Raw genomic sequence first — 18,537 nt, 5'->3', positions numbered from 1 at the left:
CACAGGAGCGTCGTGTTCTGACCATTGAAGAACTAACCCTACGCTCCAAATTGAAGAAAAGGGTAATGGGACTAGCCATCCTCGAACGACTGAGAAAGCGACAATGCTCCAGAATAACGAACCTCAAACTAGGTGATGCTAATACTCGGTATTTCCACCTGAAGATGAATTCTAGGAGAAGAAAGAATTTCATCTCGCGACTCCGAAACAATGATAGATGGGCAATCTCTCAGCAAGAAAAAGCAGAAGTCGCTGCTACTTATTACACTAACGTCCTTGGAAGACCACAGCCGCGACAAATTGATTTCAGTTGGGATCTGCTCTCCTGACCCTCCGTTGACCTATCCTCGCTGGATGCTGAGTTCTCGGAGGAGGAAGTCAAAAAAGCGCTCAAACTAATGCCCAAAGACAAGGCACCGGGACCAGATGGCTTCACGATTAAATTCTTCCATAAATGTTGGGACGTAGTCCGTCCGGATATAATGGCAATAATACACGCTTTCCATAACTTGCGCCACGATTTCTTTGACTTGCTGAACACGGCCAACATTGTGCTAGTGCCAAAGAAGGACGGAGGGGATTCCATCACGGACTATAGGCCAATAAGTCTCATACACGCCATAGCGAAAATCATAACGAAGATAATGGCCCTAAGATTACAACCGTTCATGAACTCCTTGATATCAGAGTGCCAAAGCGCTTTCATTAAAACAAGAGTGATACATGATAACTACATGTACGTCAGAAACCTAGCGCGTCGCTTTCACGTTTCGAGAACCCCCTCCCTCATGCTCAAGCTGGACATCTCTAAAGCCTTCGACTCCGTCCGGTGGGATTACCTATTAGATCTCATGCAGCGCCGCGGTTTCCCTCCGAGATGGAGGAGCTGGGTTACCACGTTGCTGAGCACCGCCACGTCTAAAATTCTTATGAACGGTGCGCCAGGAGAAGACATTCAACATGGTCAAGGCCTGCGTCAAGGAGACCCGCTGTCGCCTCTATTATTCGTCTTGGCAATCGACCCGCTCCAGCAACTACTGCAACTCGCAACCGAAAGGGGCGCGTTGTCGAAATTAAGAGGGAAATACGCCCGCATTCGAATATCTCTATATGCGGACGATGCGGTCATCTTCATCAATCCAACCGCAGCTGACGTCCAGAACACTAAGGATCTCCTAGACAGGTTCGGCTGCGTTACTGGGCTAAGAACCAATATCGGCAAGAGTTCGGTGGCCCCCATTCGATGCTACGGGATAGACCTACATGCCATCCTCGCACCCTTCCCGGCGGCACAAACCAACTTTCCTGTCAAATACCTCGGACTACCATTATCCCTTGGCAGGATCCAAAAAATTAATTTCCAGTGCTTGTCCGACAAAGCAAACGCGCGCTTAGCAAACTGGGCTGGCAAACTCCTCACTCCCGCGGGAAGGCGAACCCTAGTCCGGGCAGTCCTATCTTCGCAACCGATCTACTACCTCTCTGCATTAAACGCCCCAACTGCTGTGCTAGAGGAAATCGACAGGCGGAGGAAGCGTTTTCTATGGGCCGGTACAGACCAAATTGTCGGAGGCAAGTGTAAAGTTGCATGGACAATAGCGTGCAAACCGACAAAACTGGGTGGCCTAGGGATTCTGCATCTAAAGAAGTTTGCAAGAGCACTCAGACTGCGATGGCTTTGGAATGAATGGAAGGAGCCGCGTAAACCTTGGGTTGTATGTCAACACCGTGCACTGCTAAAGACAAGAACCTATTCGCTGCTGCAACGACTGTCACGCTTGGCGATGGGGAGAAGGCCAAATTCTGGGAGTCGACGTGGCTCCAGGGAGAGATGCCAAAGCAAATTGCTCCAACGGTGTACTCCATCTCAAGAAAGAAGAACAGGACAGTTAAAGATGCCCTTTTAAATGGTAAATGGATTACTGACTTAAACGTGGTCAGACTATCGTCGGCAACACAGATCGCCGAATTCGTCAACCTCTGGGTTCGGCTGACAACGATCCAACTAAGCCCAGGCACACCGGACTCCATTACATGGAAACTTACCCGGCATGGCGAATACACGACATCATCAGCATACGAGGCTCAATTCCACACCTCAACACCATCTGATATGGAAAGACTCATCTGGAAGACATGGGCGCCCCCAAAGTGCAAATTCTTCTCCTGGCTTGCTTTTCAAAACCGTCTATGGACAGCAGATAGACTTATCACAAGAGGTTGGCCTAATCAAAAGGTATGCGTGCTCTGCCACATGCATGATGAAACGCTACTACATCTGCTATCAAAATGTCGCTACACTAATCGTCTCTGGGACAAAATCTTCGGCTGGGCGGCTGTGAACATTCCACCTAGGGGGGATTGGTCCGCCTTCTCATCTATTAGCGAATGGTGGTCACGTCTTGGGTCCATGCCGGGTATGCCGCGAAAGGGTTTTAGATCACTCATTATCCTTGTGTCATGGGAAGTCTGGAAAGAGCGCAACGGCAGAATTTTCCAACGGAATTTTAAAAGTTTGGACCAGCTAATGTGTAAAATAAAGGATGAAGTACGATGCTGGACCTTGGCAGGTGCAAAGCATTTGGGAGCTCTCTGTCCATCTGAGGAGTGATCGAGAAGCATAGAAAGGTCGCTGTACAGCCCCTGTATACCTTTCTCTTTCTTTCATTTTTCGGCCTAGGCCTGTAACTACCTTCTCTATTAATTAATACAAGTCCGGCAGTCTTAGCCGGTCCTTCTTTCAAAAAAAAAAGGATTTACTTTGGATGAAGCAACTGATTACTGAATGAAACCCGTTGGCCGTGGTTTTAGATGTGCTGAGACAGACTTCAGAAGTTTAGATGAGAATGATTGTTTTTTTGGAATACTTATCTTCTTAAAGAAATAATGAAGACTAGAACACAACCAAAATTTATCCAACTGCAACGAATTTGTTGTCTCATCTGCTTGTTTTTCCCTGCACTGCGTAAAATTTATCCAACTGCAACAAAATTTTTGTCTCTTCTTTTCTTGGAACATTTTTTTTTATGCTAGTCATTTTTTTGTTATTTCTCCCCATAATGATTGCGGTGTTTTCCCGACGTTGGAGTGCGAAGCGCCGATGCCAAACAATTTAGCTATGGCATTGCTGTGAAGCTTACGTGTTATAATTATGTATGGCTTTCAGTTAATCACAAATGGTTATTGGTTGTTCACATGGAATTATGGAAATGCTGATTATGATGGCAAATGACATGGTGAACTAGGCTTAAGAACTTAATAAGTAGTGATGATGCTAAAATCTTTGCCTTGTCTCAGTATTCAATGCAATATCTGGTTCAATTTTAGCGTCTGCTCTATACTTCTATGCCCCTCCTGCTCTCAGAAAATCAGTTGTGTTTTAGTTTTTATTCATTGTCCTACAATTATATTAATATAATGATCTTTTTAGGACACTGAAGATCTCAAACTTGAGCGAGTCCTAAAGAAGGCTTCAATGGGAGATAATACAGTTATGTTGACTACACTTAATGCTGCATGGGCTTCTCCTGGTTCAGTGATAGATCTTTTCATCGACAGCTTTCATTCTGGTGTTAGAACAAGTTTGCTGTTGAAACACCTTGTTATTGTAGCATTTGATTGGAATGCATACGAGCAATGTGTCAAAATCCATCCCTATTGCTTTGCTCTGGGAACTGAGGGTGTGGATTTCTCCGAAGAGAAAAGGTTTCTTACTTCTGGATATCTGGAGATGATGTGGAGAAGGCCAGATTTCTTGCGGCTGGTTCTTGAAAAAGGTTACAACTTCATATTCTCGGTAAATTCGTAATACATTAACTTACCCTGATAAATAGTTATTCACCTTTTGCAATTGAGAAAGAATCAGGTGTCATTTGTTTGTGAAACTTGATTACATGAGGTATCAATAATGAAACGAAAGTAATTTTGTAGTCTTATTTATCTTTCTTTTTCAATGAAATCTAGGATGCAGACATAATGTGGTTTTGCAATCCGTTCCCACATTTCTATCCTGATGTAGACTTTCAGATTGCATGTGACCACTACGTCGGCAACGCAACTGACTTGAGAAACATTGCTAATGGAGGCTTCAGCTATGTGAAATCAAATGAACGAGACATAGAGTTTTACAGTTTCTGGTATTCATCACGACTGAGGTATCCTGGCTATCATGACCAGGATGTATTCAATGCTATAAAGCATGATCCTTACATTGTAGGCATTGGATTGACAATTAAGTTTCTAAGTACAAAGTACTTTGGAGGATTCTGTGAACCAAGCAGAGATCTGAATGAAGTCTGCAGTCTGCACTATGCATGCTAATTGTTGCATTGGGTTGAGAAGCAAGATTCATGATCTGAGGATTATGATGGAGGACTGGAGGAGTTATTTGCCCTTGCCTCCAAATTTAAAAAGATTGTGGACATCAGCTTGGAGGGTGTCACAAAATTGCAGGTATGGTAATCTATATCCTACATTGAGTTCAGACGGTAATGATTTTCAGCTGGTTTATGGCATGCTGTTCTTGTTGTATCTTGTGTATAATCATCTTAATTATTTACGTTGCAGTCTTTCGTCATCACACCGATAAACCATGCTGAGGATCAAGAAAAGGAAGCGATATCACTCGTTCCATGTATTTTGATTGAAGAATTAGTTCAAAGGTTGACTCCTAACCTTTTTAGCATATAGTTTTTCCTTTTGCCAACTTCGGCATGATAATTTCATTTCTACCTACAGTATGACTCATGACTACTTAATTAGTAATAGGTTACAATGTTAATTGCTGACCTGGATGATAAGTTTCAATCATTTAAGAATAAAGCTAATTTATTTACGTGCATCCTCGAACTCTGATTCTTTGAGAAGAACTGATAATTCTGCAAATGAGTTGCACCTCTTGATGCTATGCTTCTCATCGGAGAAAAGAAGACTCAGCTGTCAGTTGTCCTTTTTGCTTCTAATGTTTTACCTGGATGTTCAGTCAAGCATAGTAACCCGAGCTTTCGATTGCATCAATTTGGATGGATGGCTCGGTTGCATAGGTACAGATGCAATCATGCAATTGCTCTTACCTGGATGAGAAGGATGTCTGCTTCAATATACTTCTCTGAAAACATGGAAGGAACTTGCCATTTTCTTTTCGCATGTTCTAGCTTGAAGCGGTAGACGGAAAGATGTCTAAAAGATGGATGGACAGAAAAAAATACCATATTGTCATTTTACAAGTGGATAAAATGCTCTGAATTTCATTCACACTTATCCACACTTAGCTTGGCAACAGTCACCACATTTGTGAATTGCTCGATTACTGCTGCTTCTCTTGTCCCAAGTTCAGTAGGCAAGGCCGTGCGTTGGCAAATCACTAGACGGGCCGTTATGGGCCGCAATTAGGCCACTTCATGGGCCGGACTGATAAGACATTCTGCACACTTGGCCACACAAGGTCTGGTTCGCCCGTAAGCCTAAACCCCAGAATCTTCTTCCCCCGAGTCTCCAACCTCGCGCCGCCGCCTCCCACGCCTCCCGCCATGGCGAAATCGTCGTCGGCCGCGGCGACCGCGTCTGCCACTAAGAAGCGGCGTTCTAGAGGTGGAGCTCTAACCCTAGATGAGGTGAAGACGCTGGGCCGCGAGCTCCTCTCCTCGCGGGCCCACCTCAACCACGCCCCCGCCCTCCTCGCGCTCCTCTCCCCCTCCGCGCCGCTCGACCTCGCCCTCGAGGCGCTCATCTCGCTCCAGTCCTTCTTCGTCCCGCTCATCCCCTCTATTCCATCCGCCTCTGCGGCAGTCACCGCGGGGCATGCGGGCAGCGACCCCGAGCTCGTGTTCGGGGCCTGGCTGCGTCAGCGGTTCGATGAGCTCGTTGCCGCGCTGGTCGAGCTAAGCGTGTCGCCGCACAGCGATGACGCGATCAGGGTGAGTTTTGAAGTTGTTGTTATTAGCATATTATCTGGTGTGTGTCGAGGAATTAGTTGAACTGGCAATTTGGCTTACCTTTTTTGCGCTGTAGGATGTAGCACTGGATGCTCTCATGGATTTTGTGAAGCTGGGAAAGGACGGGAAGTTCCAGTCGGCAATTTACCACAAGTTTCTCCATGCTGTGGTGAGTTTCTATTGTCTTATGGTTATGGCATTTACAGCTGTTTGGTTTTAGCCTTTGAAATGCATAGGTTTCCCGTATTATCGATGAGATTGCTGTGTGTAAGAACTGAGCTCCTTTATTGTTAGCTTATGTTTGTTTCTGCTCAAGTAATGCTCTGCCTGCAGCCAGGATTAGTGACTGAGTGTCAGCGTTTGATCTTATGCATTCCCTTTTTCTGCAGGTTCATGCTGCTGATTCCGTTGATCCTTTGTTAGAGTTGCTTGGATCGAAGTACTTCAAATACACTGATGTTTGGTAAGTTGTGAGCATACTTTCAATATATTACTTGAATTTTCTCAAGATGTGCTTATTTCCACACACTTGCTCCTGCAGTTACTTTACTTACTCTAGCGCAGACAAGATTGCCAACAGTCTGGGCAGTAAAACCACTGGTAGTCCCTCAGTCCTCGTTTGATCAAAGTACTTGCATAGTTCGGCATCTCTACTAGTTCGTTACCTTTTTGTTGTTCTGTTCAGACTCTGGAAAGGATGCCTTGCAGAATGGAAGTGATGGATCAGAAAACAAGTATGCTTTCTTTTACATGATACATATCCTAAACCTTATTGGTTTGATACTTGCAAAAATAACTTCAGTGATTCTCACACACTCAAATTCACCATGACGTCATATAAACCTGCATTTATGTGCCATATCTAATGTTGTATTACAAACACATGTACAACAAATTCAGCTCATGCTTCCTTTTGAAAGAACATGGGTAGGCAAGTCTTGTGTTTAGGTGTTAATGTTTCAGTTCTAATTTCCTGGTTTTAGGCAATTAACATGTCCGGACAAAGTATGTTGATTTGTTGCTTGTATTTCATTCTGGACTTCTGCATTCAAGTCATTTATAGGAAGCTGTAAGTCATAGTTTTTAGCCCTGGAATGTCAATCTGTAGCTTATGATCATTGATGTGGATCATGTACAACATAACTGCGCATTGTCCACAGACCCATACAACCCCCCATACAACCCGTAATATGTGACTGTTGCTCCATTGACGCCTTCGATCATATTCTTTGGTTTATAGTTTTTGTCTTATTGTGCTCTTCTCTTTGCTTAACAGATGTGCTATTTTTATACACAATATATACAATCTCTTGGTTCGTGTTCCTGTGATGGATTATCAAAAGGAATCAACATTTGAAATGTGGAGTACTTTTGGTGAGTATTTCTTAGTCTCAACTTCCTCTCATCTACAATAGTATTTCATGTATTTTTTTGTACCTAGAAAATTACTCTCATTTACATTATTCTATGGCTTGAAAATTATGTTTGTATGTGTTCGTGTATGTATGCACTAAGTTGTGATTAGTGTTCTTACACTTGGCTTTTGAAGGTCTTTCATCTAAAGGAGAAAAAGACTCTTCTAAGGTACTTCATATATACTTCAGAAAGTAAAGTGACATTTAAGCTCAAAATTTCTTGGTATTAAGTGTTAGAATTCTGTAGGACTCTTCTTCTTCTTACATCAAGAAAAAACTAAAATTGAAGTTCACCAAAGCATGGCTGTCCTTTCTCAAGTTACCATTACCACTTGATGTGTACAAGGAGGTAAAGCTGTTCTCTTCCAGTATATTATTGTCTACTTTTGTTCATCTAAGTTAACACCACTTCATTGTTGGCAATGATTTCCTGCCTTGAGTATGTTTTTCTTACTTGCAGGTCCTTGCTTCAATTCATCAAAATGTCATTCCTTCAATGTCAAACCCTGCCATTTTATGGTAGGTTGTGGGATTTCTGTATTGTTTACGTATCAATTCAACATTTCACTGACAGAAATCTTGTAACCTGTATAATTTTTTTTCTGCCACAGCGATTTCTTGACTAGATCATATGACATTGGTGGTGTTATCAGCGTGATGGCCTTAAGTGGCCTTTTCATTCTTATGACACAACACGGTCTGGAATATCCAAAGTTCTATGAAAAGCTTTATGCACTACTGACTCCTGCTGTTTTTATGGCAAAACACCGGTCAGTGTTCTTGCAAGTAAGTGGAAAAAGGGTGACCTTCCTCATTATGGTTCCTATTCAAGTATGGTAGATCACATTTCTTATGACAAATCAACTTCTGTGGACTGAAAAGGGTCATAAAGTTCCACTCTAATGTGAAGATGTTGTATCAAGGTCTTACTGGAGCCACAGAGCACCGCATTCATGCTCATACCCAGTAATAAGAATGCCCGCTTAGGCTGTAACTATTTTCAGGTGGAACAATGATGAAATATACATCTTAATGTGGACTTTAGCAGCAGGCATAAATAATTATACATACCCAGCGATAAGATTGCCAGCTTAGGCTGTAACTATTTTCAGGTGGAACAATGATGAGATGTACCATCTTAATGTGGACTTTAGCAGCAGGCATATATAATTATCCATGCGCAAGTAACCTACAACTGTGGTAGACTAAACTAGTAGTTTAATAGTTAATCCTGATGCTTGACAAACCTGACAAAGACCTTGGATTTTGTGTCCGTTGCGGCATTGCTGCTCTAGTTGTGGACAAGGCTTATGATGGGCGGGGAGCAAAGAGAAAGGCACCCATGATTTTGTGCTATGAATTTACCATATGACTAGACCAATCACATAGAAACATACAAGTTATCCATAATACATGCCACTGAATCTTAAAATAGAGTTCGTTTATTCTCTTTGTAAGTATTGTTATCTTATTCTTACCTTTATAGTTTTGGCTATCATGCTTACCTTTGACTTGTTTTCTTGCAGCTTCTTGACACATGCCTGAAATCTTCTTATCTTCCTGCATATCTTGCTGCTGCATTTGCAAAAAGATTGAGCAGACTTGCTCTTTCAGTTCCACCAGCTGGAGCTCTTATTATTATTGCTTTAATTCATAATCTGCTGCGGAGACATCCCTCAATTAATTTTTTGGTCCATTGGGTATGTTAACTTCTAGACCCTTCTATAGTTGTACTGCATGTGTCTGATCCCTATTGATTCCGGTGTGCATACACCACTGTGACCTTAATATTCAAACTGCAGCCCTGCAAGTATTTTGTTGCCCCATAAGTTAATCCCAATGCTATGGATTTTCTTCCAGGAAGTGGATGAAAATGACAGCAATGCAAGAGAAGCTAGTCAGCCTAAGAAGATCGGTGCTGATCCTTTCAACAATGATGAGGCAGACCCTGCAAAGTCTGGTGCAATGCGTATGTATTTAATCATATCGAACATGTGTTGCCTCATCTTTTCTTTCTTCAGTTCTTTCCTTTGCGATCCTAAATGACAAGCAATCACCTGAAAAATCATTCTATGAGCTCCAGTTACGCTTCTATCGATCTCAAAGCGTGTCGTTTTTTAAGATAACCAGCTTGATGGCTAGATGAAGGAGCGACACTGAAACAGGAAGCGATAGAACTCTGAAATAGAAAGCAGAAGAGCTATATGCATGAATTCACATCTTTCTTTCTTTCTTTCTCTTTCTTTCTTTCTTCTTTCTTTTTTTTTGTGGCATCCTTTTTGTAGTATACTGACACAGTGACACCTAATAAACCTACCATGAAGAGTACCTATAGAACCTATAGTTTTCTTAAAAGAAGAAATATAACTTGGCTCATACGGTGGTGATGTATTTTTTTTTGTCTTTTCTTCCTTTATTTTAAAAGGAGAATGTATAGAGGAAGCATGTTGGTGCTTATAGTTTTATCTATACTATACTTCTACCTTTAGTATTTGTATTTTTAATGGTACACCTGCTATAAATTCCGTACTCTAGACCCCACCTGGCACGGGAGCTTTCAACTGGGTATGTCTTGTTTTTGCTGTAAAATATCCGAGTTGTCATGAGGTGTCAAGGTTTGTTTCTTTGATGCATATCATAAGGTGCCATCAACTAATACTGCAATCAGTGGACAGCTGAAAAACTGGTGGGAACTTAAATGAAATGATCCTTGACTGACGCTATCTTGTTGTAATGGCATTTTTGGACCCAACTAAATGACTATTGTACGTCATGGTTTAGGAGCAGTGGTGAGATAATGACAATTATCCCATTTTCTCTTCTTCTAAACTACAGTCTAAAGCTACATCCATAGCAAGTAGTCTTGTGGATGCACCTGCACCTGCAAGTTGATATGCTAGTGCGTCTACATACTTGTGTCTAAAACACACTCTTTTCTAATGATACTTTTTGTGAATTGATTCCTGTGTATCATGCTACAGGAAGTTCTTTGTGGGAAATAGACACGCTCCGGCATCATTACTCTCCTGCAGTTTCTAGGTAACAGGAAGGCAACCTGCTGTCTTGATTTCTATGCAGTTTCCTTTGTTGTTGGCTCATTTTCTTGAGGTACTCTCAGATTTGTTGCATCACTTGAGGAGGATCTCACTGTCAGGGCCAAAACTACTGAGATGAAAATAACGGACTTTAGTTCAGGCTCCTATGCTACAGTTTTTAGAGATGAGGTATGCCTTCACTACCTTCAACCACAAGCACTGGATGTTTGGGTGCATATCTACTTTCTACTAATGTATTATGGATGAGGTACATATGCACATTTCACTGTACCATGAAGTAAGTTACTCGTCCCATCTATTGGGCTCAAAGGGAATGTCTGGGTTTAGTTTGGGACATAGCAATATTTAGGCGCTTTAGCGAAAATTGCAGCAGTAATCAGTTCCTTATCAAACACGTAGAGGCGAAAGAATTATGGCCCCTGCCATTAGTATGCCACGGTAGTGGATATATGACTGCCTGGTTCATGAACTAATATGGAAATCACCTGATGATGTGCCTGATAGTTTGAACTGTATCCACCAGAACCATCTCTTGTCCTTTGTTTAACTTGTCTTTGTAGAAAACTTCAAGCCAGAGCTGAACTTCCATATTATCTGTTGCCGTTTGAGTGTCCATTGTTAATTATCACTAGAAATTTCCCAGAAAAATCACAAATCTTGAATTTTGAATTGTAGGTACGGCGACGGATAAAACAGGTTCCCCTTGCATTCTACAGAACCACACCAACTTCGTTATTTCAAGGATCAGATTTTCCTGGATGGACCTTCGGGGACCCATCCAATAGCACCGTAGCCACTATGGTTGAAGGCAATGAAACTATCAAGACTGTAGGGGCTAGCGACAGCACACCGTCCAAAAGGTTGCGGGTGGAGGCCTGAGAAGGAGATCCTGAGTGATCTCCAACTATTAGGCAGTTGGCTTGTTGGGGATAGCATTGGATTGTTGTGTGCTTCCTATTTGTAGTTTGATACCCTTAAGTTATCTCTAGGAATCTTCGGGTGTTGTAACATACATCTTGAGCTGAAAGGGAAGTTGTTTCTTATGGCAACTAATGTAAGATGTAAGCTTGATTGCCAATTATAGAGTAAATGTCATTTCCGATATGCTCACGTGGTTTTTGACCTCTGCTAACCATTTGGTCCGTATTTAAAACCGGGGGTTGCGATGAGTGCTGCTAGGACAAGGCATGCAAAACAAAAGGAGTACGTTTTGATCCTTTCGTAGAAGTTATTGGTGATCTTGACCCGACGATTAAGGGGGTGTTTGGATTTTGGAGCTAAAGTTTAGTCCGTATTACATTGAATATTCGTATTACATTGAATATTCGAGGATGACTAAATATGAGTTAATTATAAAATTAATTACACAGATGGAGGCTAAACGGCCAGACGAATCTATTAAGCCTAATTATTCCATCATTAGCAAATGGTTTATATTGTCAAATCATGGACTAATTAGGCTTAATAGATTTGTCTTGCTGTTTAGCCTCCATCTGTGCAATGGGTTTTGTAAATAGTCTATGTTTAATACTTCTAATTAGTATCTAAACATTCGATGTGACGGGGACTAAAATTTAGCTTGGGGATCCAAACACCCCCTATGGCTAGGCCCAGCGTCGTCTTCAATGTCTATTAGAGGGTGTTTGGATACGAGGTGCTAACTTTAGCAGGGTCACGTCGAATGTTCGGATACTAATTAGAAGGACTAAATATGAGCTAATTACAAAACTAATTGCACGGATGGAGTCTAATTCGCGAGACGAATCTATTAAGGCTAATTAATCCATCATTAGCAAATGGTTACTGTAGCACCACATTGTCAAATCATGGACTAATTAGGCTTAATAGATTCGTCTCGCAAATTAGATTCCATCTGCACAATTAGTTTTATAATTAGACTACATTTAATACTCTTAATTAGTATCCAAAACATCCGACGGTGTTCCAAACGCCTCCTTAGTTTTGTCACCAGCGCGCTGCCAGGCTCCACCGATGCTGGTGCTGCTTTCGGCCTTTCCAGGGATGGCATGTGGCTGGGGTTGCCAAGGTACCTGTTCCATCCAATCCAATGACCCAAACGCTCATGTTCGATACCCTCAGGTACGGAGTACTAGGCTACTACAAATACAAATAGGAGTCTAGCACATGCCCCGTTGGAAACATCTCGAGGTGTTTGGATACACCCCAATAACTTTAGTACCTGTCATATCGGATGTCTAATTAGGAGTATTAAATATAATCTAATTACAAAACTAATTGCACAGATGGAGTCTAATTCGCGAGACGAATCTATTAAGCCTAATTAGTCCATGATTTGACAATGTGATGCTACAGTAACCATTTGCTAATGATGGATTAATTAGGTTTAATAGATTCGTCTCGCGAATTAGTATAGGGGTTCTGCAGTTAGTTTTATAATTAGCTCATGTTTAGTCCTCCTAATTAACATCCGAACATTCGATGTATCCTCCTAAAATTTAGTACCTCGCATCCAAACTCCAAACACCTTGTATCTTTGAAATTGAATAGTAACACACCTCGAATCACATATACTTCTATACGACGGGATTTTCGACAGGCACGCAGATACTTCTGTATTCCAGAAACGTACGGCGTCGCATTTTTTAAGTTCACGTGGAATGTAGCTGCGGGCCTGTTTAGTTGCCCGATTTTGGTTGTCCAAAATTATTACGCCAGCACTGTAGCATACTGTAGCGTTTCGTTTGTATTTGTGAATTATTGTCCAAATATTGACTAATTAGGCTTAAAACATTCGTCTCGCAAAGTACAACCAAACTGTGCAATTAGTTTTTGATTTCGTCTACATTCAGTACTCCATGCATGTACCGTAAATTTGATGTGATGGGAAATTTTCTTTTTGCATAGTGCTAAAGTTGGGATTTTGAGGTAACTGAACAAGGCCTGCATCTGAGTTCTCTACTCCGTGCCTACTCCCAGTCACATGTTCGACATGAGGACCTGAATATTTCTGAAATAAAAAAAATCCGTCTTGCTGACCTGTTTGTTCATGTCAGGTCGGGATTGTGATACCTAGGCAGTAGGCACTCCCAAGTATCTTGCTTTTCTCTGTGCAAACTGGACACTGATGCTGGGAAAATGTTCAGTGCATGGGCTCCAAGAATCTGCCACTGCCCACTGCCATGATAGCCTGACGAATTTAAACATGTATATCGGTGGCGTGCAGCATTCCGGGGCCTTCAGGGTGGTTCTCGTTCACACGGGCCACTGGTCCCTCACATCTATCTCGTGCCATCCGAGAGGAAGCTACTGGCTGCTCCGGAGCCAACTGGCGGTAAGAGGAACCATGCCTCAACTCACAAAAAGAAAACCAAAAGGGGGAGAGGTTCCAGGGGTGGGGCAACTATTTGCGAATCCTGCATGCTCCACGCTTTTGGATTCAACCAGTTGTTATCTCCAAAATCAAGATTTAGTCCCATGTCTGCCTCATAGCTGATCTTCTTGCCCCTCGAGCTCACATAAAGAATTCCGCGGTCAAGCCCATCTCAGCTCATCCTTAGGTGTCTGTTCTAATTTGGCTCGTTATTCTGTTTACTCATGGGCAAATCTTAAGGTGAGAGGTTGCTTCATTTCTGTAGCTCCATAGGGTCGGAATAGCATGTTTTAAATTTTGTTTTGATGGTGTTTTTCTTTGTTTATTTTTACGAAATTCCCCTTCTTATTTTCCCACCGGGAGTGCCCATTTCTTTTGCTCTTGAGCCCCAAATTCATATCGATGCGCGAGGCGATATATCCTCCCCTCATAATTGATATCCATTCCAAAGTTGTAACCTGTGGCTGCAGTTCATCATGTAAATGCCTGAATTTTTCTTGAAGATAGTTTTGAGTCATTGGGTAGTGAAAGTATCTACCTAACAGGCGTCATTCTGAAATTTTCTTTTGGTTCTTCAGCGTATCTGATATTGAGCTGAAGGATGGACTCCTAAAGAACACCCCAGTAATCCTTTGGAATCTGGACTAAACATGAAGTCCATGCTCCATATTTTGGGCATTTTCAGTTGTCTGTGCTATTGCACACTTGCGCAGAATATTTCTGTGGGACCTGATGTTGTGAACATTGGAGCTCTTTTCACATTCGATTCGATTATTGGGAGAGTTGCAAAGGTTGCCATTGCTGCTGCAGTCAATGACATCAACAATGATTCACGTGTTCTCTCGGGCACAAAGCTGGTTGTTCAGATGCAAGATACCAATTCCAGTGGCTTCATTGGCATTGTTCAAGGTACTCCTTCATGTCTCTCTGCCATTTTTATTTGAGCAAGGTCTGTCTACCACTGGACCAATAACACTCACTTTTTGTGACAAAAATACAATCCACATGGTGCCTTACGACTGACTCCTTATCCCTTTGTCTTGCCTAGCCTTGCAATTCATGGAGAAAGATACAGTTGCAATCATCGGCCCCCAATCTTCAGTGGTTGCGCATGTCATATCCCATGTTGCAAATGAACTCCAAGTACCTTTGATGTCTTTTGCTGCAACTGATCCGACTCTCACATCACTTCAGTATCCTTTCTTTGTGCGTACTATCCACAGTGATCAATTTCAAATGGCTTCAGTTGCAGACTTAGTTTATTACTATGGGTGGAAGATGGTGACAGCAGTATATATTGATGACGATTATGGAAGAAATGGCATATCCACCTTAGGCGATGAGCTTGCCAAGAGAAGATTGAAGATCTTGCATAAAGCTGCAATTAGGCCAGGAGCAAAGAAGAGTGAAATAGCTGCTGTACTGGTCAAAGCTGCAATGATGGAGTCCCGGGTTTTTGTATTGCATGCATATGATCACACTGGGCTTGACGTGTTCTCATTAGCGTACAATCTTACCATGACATCCGGTGGATATGTGTGGATTGCGACAGATTGGCTCAGTGCAGCCCTCGATTCTGCCCCGCGTCTTGATAGTGGATTACTGAGCACAATGCAGGGTGTTCTCACATTGCGTCAACACACAGGAAATACCAATAGGAAGAAGACACTAGTTTCTCAATGGAGTACACTTGTTAAGGAGGATAGTGGTGGCAGCAGGTTCTTGCTCAATTCCTATGGCCTTTATGCTTATGATACAGTCTGGATGCTTGCTTATGCGTTGGATGCATTTTTCAATGGTGGTGGAAACATTTCCTTCTCTCCAGACCCCAGACTGCATGCAGTTTCAGGAGGAGCTTTGAATTTGGATGCATTGACAGTCTTTGATGGGGGAATGCTATTACTGGAAAGAATTCGCAAAGTAAATTTCATGGGCGCAACTGGCACTGTAAAACTGGATTCAGATGGTAATCTTATCAATCCTGCGTATGACATTATAAACATAATAGGGTCTGGTCTGCGGACAATTGGTTATTGGTCCAACTACTCTGGGCTGTCCATTGTGTCCCCTGAAACTCTTTACAAGAAACCACCCAATGACACTATTGAAAATCAGAAACTACACACTGCAATCTGGCCAGGTGAGACTATAAAAAGGCCCCGAGGATGGGTATTCGCTAACAATGGAGACGAGCTGAGAATTGGAGTCCCCAATAGGGTAAGTTACCGTCAATTTGTATCAGATGACAATCAGACTGGAATGGTGGGCGGGTTATGTATTGATGTGTTTGCTGCTGCAATAAACCTGCTGCAATACCCAGTTGCATATAGGTTTATACCTTTTGGCAATGGCCTTGAGAATCCAAGCTATACACAGCTTATCAATCAAATTGTGACGAATGTAAGTTCTGTTTCTAAAATGAACACTTTATGGTTAATGTGTCACTAAGTCTTGTTATAACAGTCATCCTTTTTCTTATGGCTAGGAATTTGATGCTGTTGTTGGTGATGTAGCTATTGTCACAAATCGGACAAGGCTTGTTGATTTCACCCAACCATATGTCGGGTCCGGGCTTGTCATACTTACCTCTGTTAAGCCGCAGGGCTCCAACGGATGGGCTTTCCTGCAGCCGTTTACCATCAGAATGTGGTTGGTCACAGGAGTGTTCTTTCTGATCGTGGGAACGGTGATTTGGTTGCTCGAGCACAGAATCAATGATGACTTCCGCGGTCCTCCAGTGAAACAGGTTATTACTGTATTCTGGTAAGGTCACCTACTTAAGATCTGTGTAATTTCCGTCACGCTAGGCATCAGTTTAGTGTCATTTTTTTTAAAAGAAAAAGACGAGTCGGAAGGATAGTCAGATCAATTTCGCTTGCTGCAAGCATTTCTCTGCTTCTTCTGGAACCATCAATTTCGTTTGCATCTTAACATGCTACATTCTCTTTTTGCAGGTTCAGTTTCTCAACTCTGTTCTTTGCCCACAGTAAGTGAAATGCAGCTCTTCACATTTCTGCATACGAATCGAGATGAAAACCTTTCCGAGCAAACTCAAAAGAGTCACTCTGCATCTACTCTTTTTACAGGAGAGGACACCAGGAGCACGCTGGGGCGTTTCGTGATCATCATCTGGCTCTTCGTCGTCCTGATCATTCAGTCCAGCTACACTGCCAACCTGACCTCCATCCTCACCGTGCAGCAGCTCACGTCCCCGATCAGGGGCATCGACAGCTTGATCGCCAGCGACGAGCCCATCGGGTTCCAGGTGGGCTCCTTCGCCGAGAGCTACCTCGTCCACGAGCTCGGCGTGTCCCCGTCGAGGCTCAGGAAGCTCGGCTCCCCGGACGAGTACGAGGCTGCGTTGGAGCTCGGCCCTCGCAAGGGCGGCGTCGTGGCCATCGTCGACGAGCGCCCGTACGTCGAGCTCTTCCTGACCAACCACGACAAGTTCGCGATCGTGGGGGCCGAGTTCACCAAGAGCGGCTGGGGCTTCGTGAGTCGGGCGATTCGCTGAACCTTTTTTTTTTTCTGATGATGATGCAAACGTTTCTGATGATACCATCCATGGCTGAGCACTCGTCTTGTTGGGTCTCTGGGCAGGCGTTCCCGCGGGACTCGCCGCTGGCGGTGGACCTGTCGACGGCGATCCTGGCGCTGTCTGAGAACGGCGACCTGCAGAGGATCCACGACAAGTGGCTGTCGGTGGGGTCGTCGTCGGAGTCCGCCACCACCAACCTGCAGTCGGCCCCGCTGGAGGTGCAGAGCTTCTCGGCGCTGTTCCTCATCTGCGGCGTGGCCTGCGCCGCCGCGCTGGCCATCCACGCCTGCGTGCTCGTCCGCCAGTACTCCCGCCACGTCGCCTCGGCCGCCGACGGCACCGCCATCTCCCGCTCCGGCCACCGCAGCAGCATCCGGTCGTTCCTGTCCTTCGCCGACCACCGGGAGGCGCAGTACCAGAAGGGCCCCAAGGACCCGGCGGCGCTGGGCGCGTCCGGCTCCAGCTGCGGCGTCAGCAGCTTCACGTCGAGCAACGCCAGCATGTCGTCGAGGTAGCTAGCCACGTCACCTCACGCCCGTCGGTTGTGCGCTACTCACGATGGCGATACGGATACTACCCCAGCTAGTACATGTACGAACGCGTATGCCGTAGATGGTCGTGTAGCGGCACTGATTTTTACCGTACCCGGGTGGATTCACGAACGGGTGGGTCCGTCCGGGGAGCGTAGTGAATTTGGATCTCCGTGTGCTGCTGCGGAACTGTAGAGATGTGTGGAAGCAGCGCACATGGGGGGGCAGGGCAGCGTCGCGGTCTTTAACATGTCGCACATGTTCGGGGGATTAATGTCGGATCCTAGGCACGTGATTAAGAAAGCTACCAGTGCAGAAGCGGTACAATGCTACTGTACATGAATTTTTACAGTCTTGTAGCCCATCACCTGCATCCATCAATGTAAAGACAAAGTTACTGCGGCGCGGCGCCACCGGGCAGGGGCCGTGGGCTGCCGCGCGACGCGAGTCCAGGACTCCAGCGGCGCGGGCGCCTGGATGCCTTGCTTCCCGGCCGGCCACTCTGCGTCTCTGCGCAGAGCGCACCGCGCCAGTGCCCGTACCGTGCCGTGCCCAGTGACCCCCCGCAATATCCTCGGGCGAGGCAACGGAAAATCTTGGACGGGGAGCGGGCGCGGCACCGGCACCGGCACCGGCACGGCATCTTCATCCCAGGGCGTGGCGCACGCGCCGCGCCGCGCGCGGTTGGCAGTTGAGCGAGCGCCCGGTGGCTC

General features: G+C 44.3%; 2 protein-coding genes across 2 annotated transcripts; both read left to right on the top strand.

Moving 5' to 3' along the window:
- The first annotated feature begins 1,831 nt into the window (after positions 1-1,831).
- Positions 1,832-4,838, top strand: LOC101776561 (uncharacterized protein At4g15970-like). Its single transcript, XM_022828545.1, is given in 5 exon segments — positions 1,832-1,984; positions 3,431-3,796; positions 3,964-4,293; positions 4,295-4,452; positions 4,567-4,838. Coding segments are annotated over 5 exon segments (1,029 nt in total). The 3' UTR covers positions 4,589-4,838.
- A 622-nt stretch (positions 4,839-5,460) lies between these two features.
- LOC101774800 (glutamate receptor 3.1) lies at positions 5,461-18,188 on the top strand. Its single transcript, XM_022828544.1, has 22 exons — positions 5,461-5,915; positions 6,010-6,102; positions 6,323-6,396; positions 6,475-6,533; positions 6,619-6,667; positions 7,210-7,307; positions 7,483-7,517; positions 7,596-7,697; positions 7,809-7,867; positions 7,960-8,134; positions 8,875-9,048; positions 9,209-9,317; positions 10,330-10,387; positions 10,467-10,572; positions 11,080-11,281; positions 13,610-13,717; positions 14,351-14,665; positions 14,805-16,156; positions 16,242-16,519; positions 16,711-16,742; positions 16,843-17,249; positions 17,357-18,188. Exons 1-22 carry the CDS (start codon positions 5,529-5,531, stop codon positions 17,807-17,809), a joined length of 4,725 nt encoding a protein of 1,574 aa, XP_022684279.1. The 5' UTR covers positions 5,461-5,528; the 3' UTR covers positions 17,810-18,188.
- The last annotated feature ends 349 nt before the right edge of the window (positions 18,189-18,537 follow it).

Source organism: Setaria italica, chromosome VII, assembly GCF_000263155.2.
Source record: "Setaria italica strain Yugu1 chromosome VII, Setaria_italica_v2.0, whole genome shotgun sequence".
NCBI lineage: Eukaryota > Viridiplantae > Streptophyta > Magnoliopsida > Poales > Poaceae > Setaria > Setaria italica.
The sequence above is the reverse complement of the archived record's forward strand: the minus strand, read 5'-3'. Positions and strand labels throughout refer to the sequence as shown.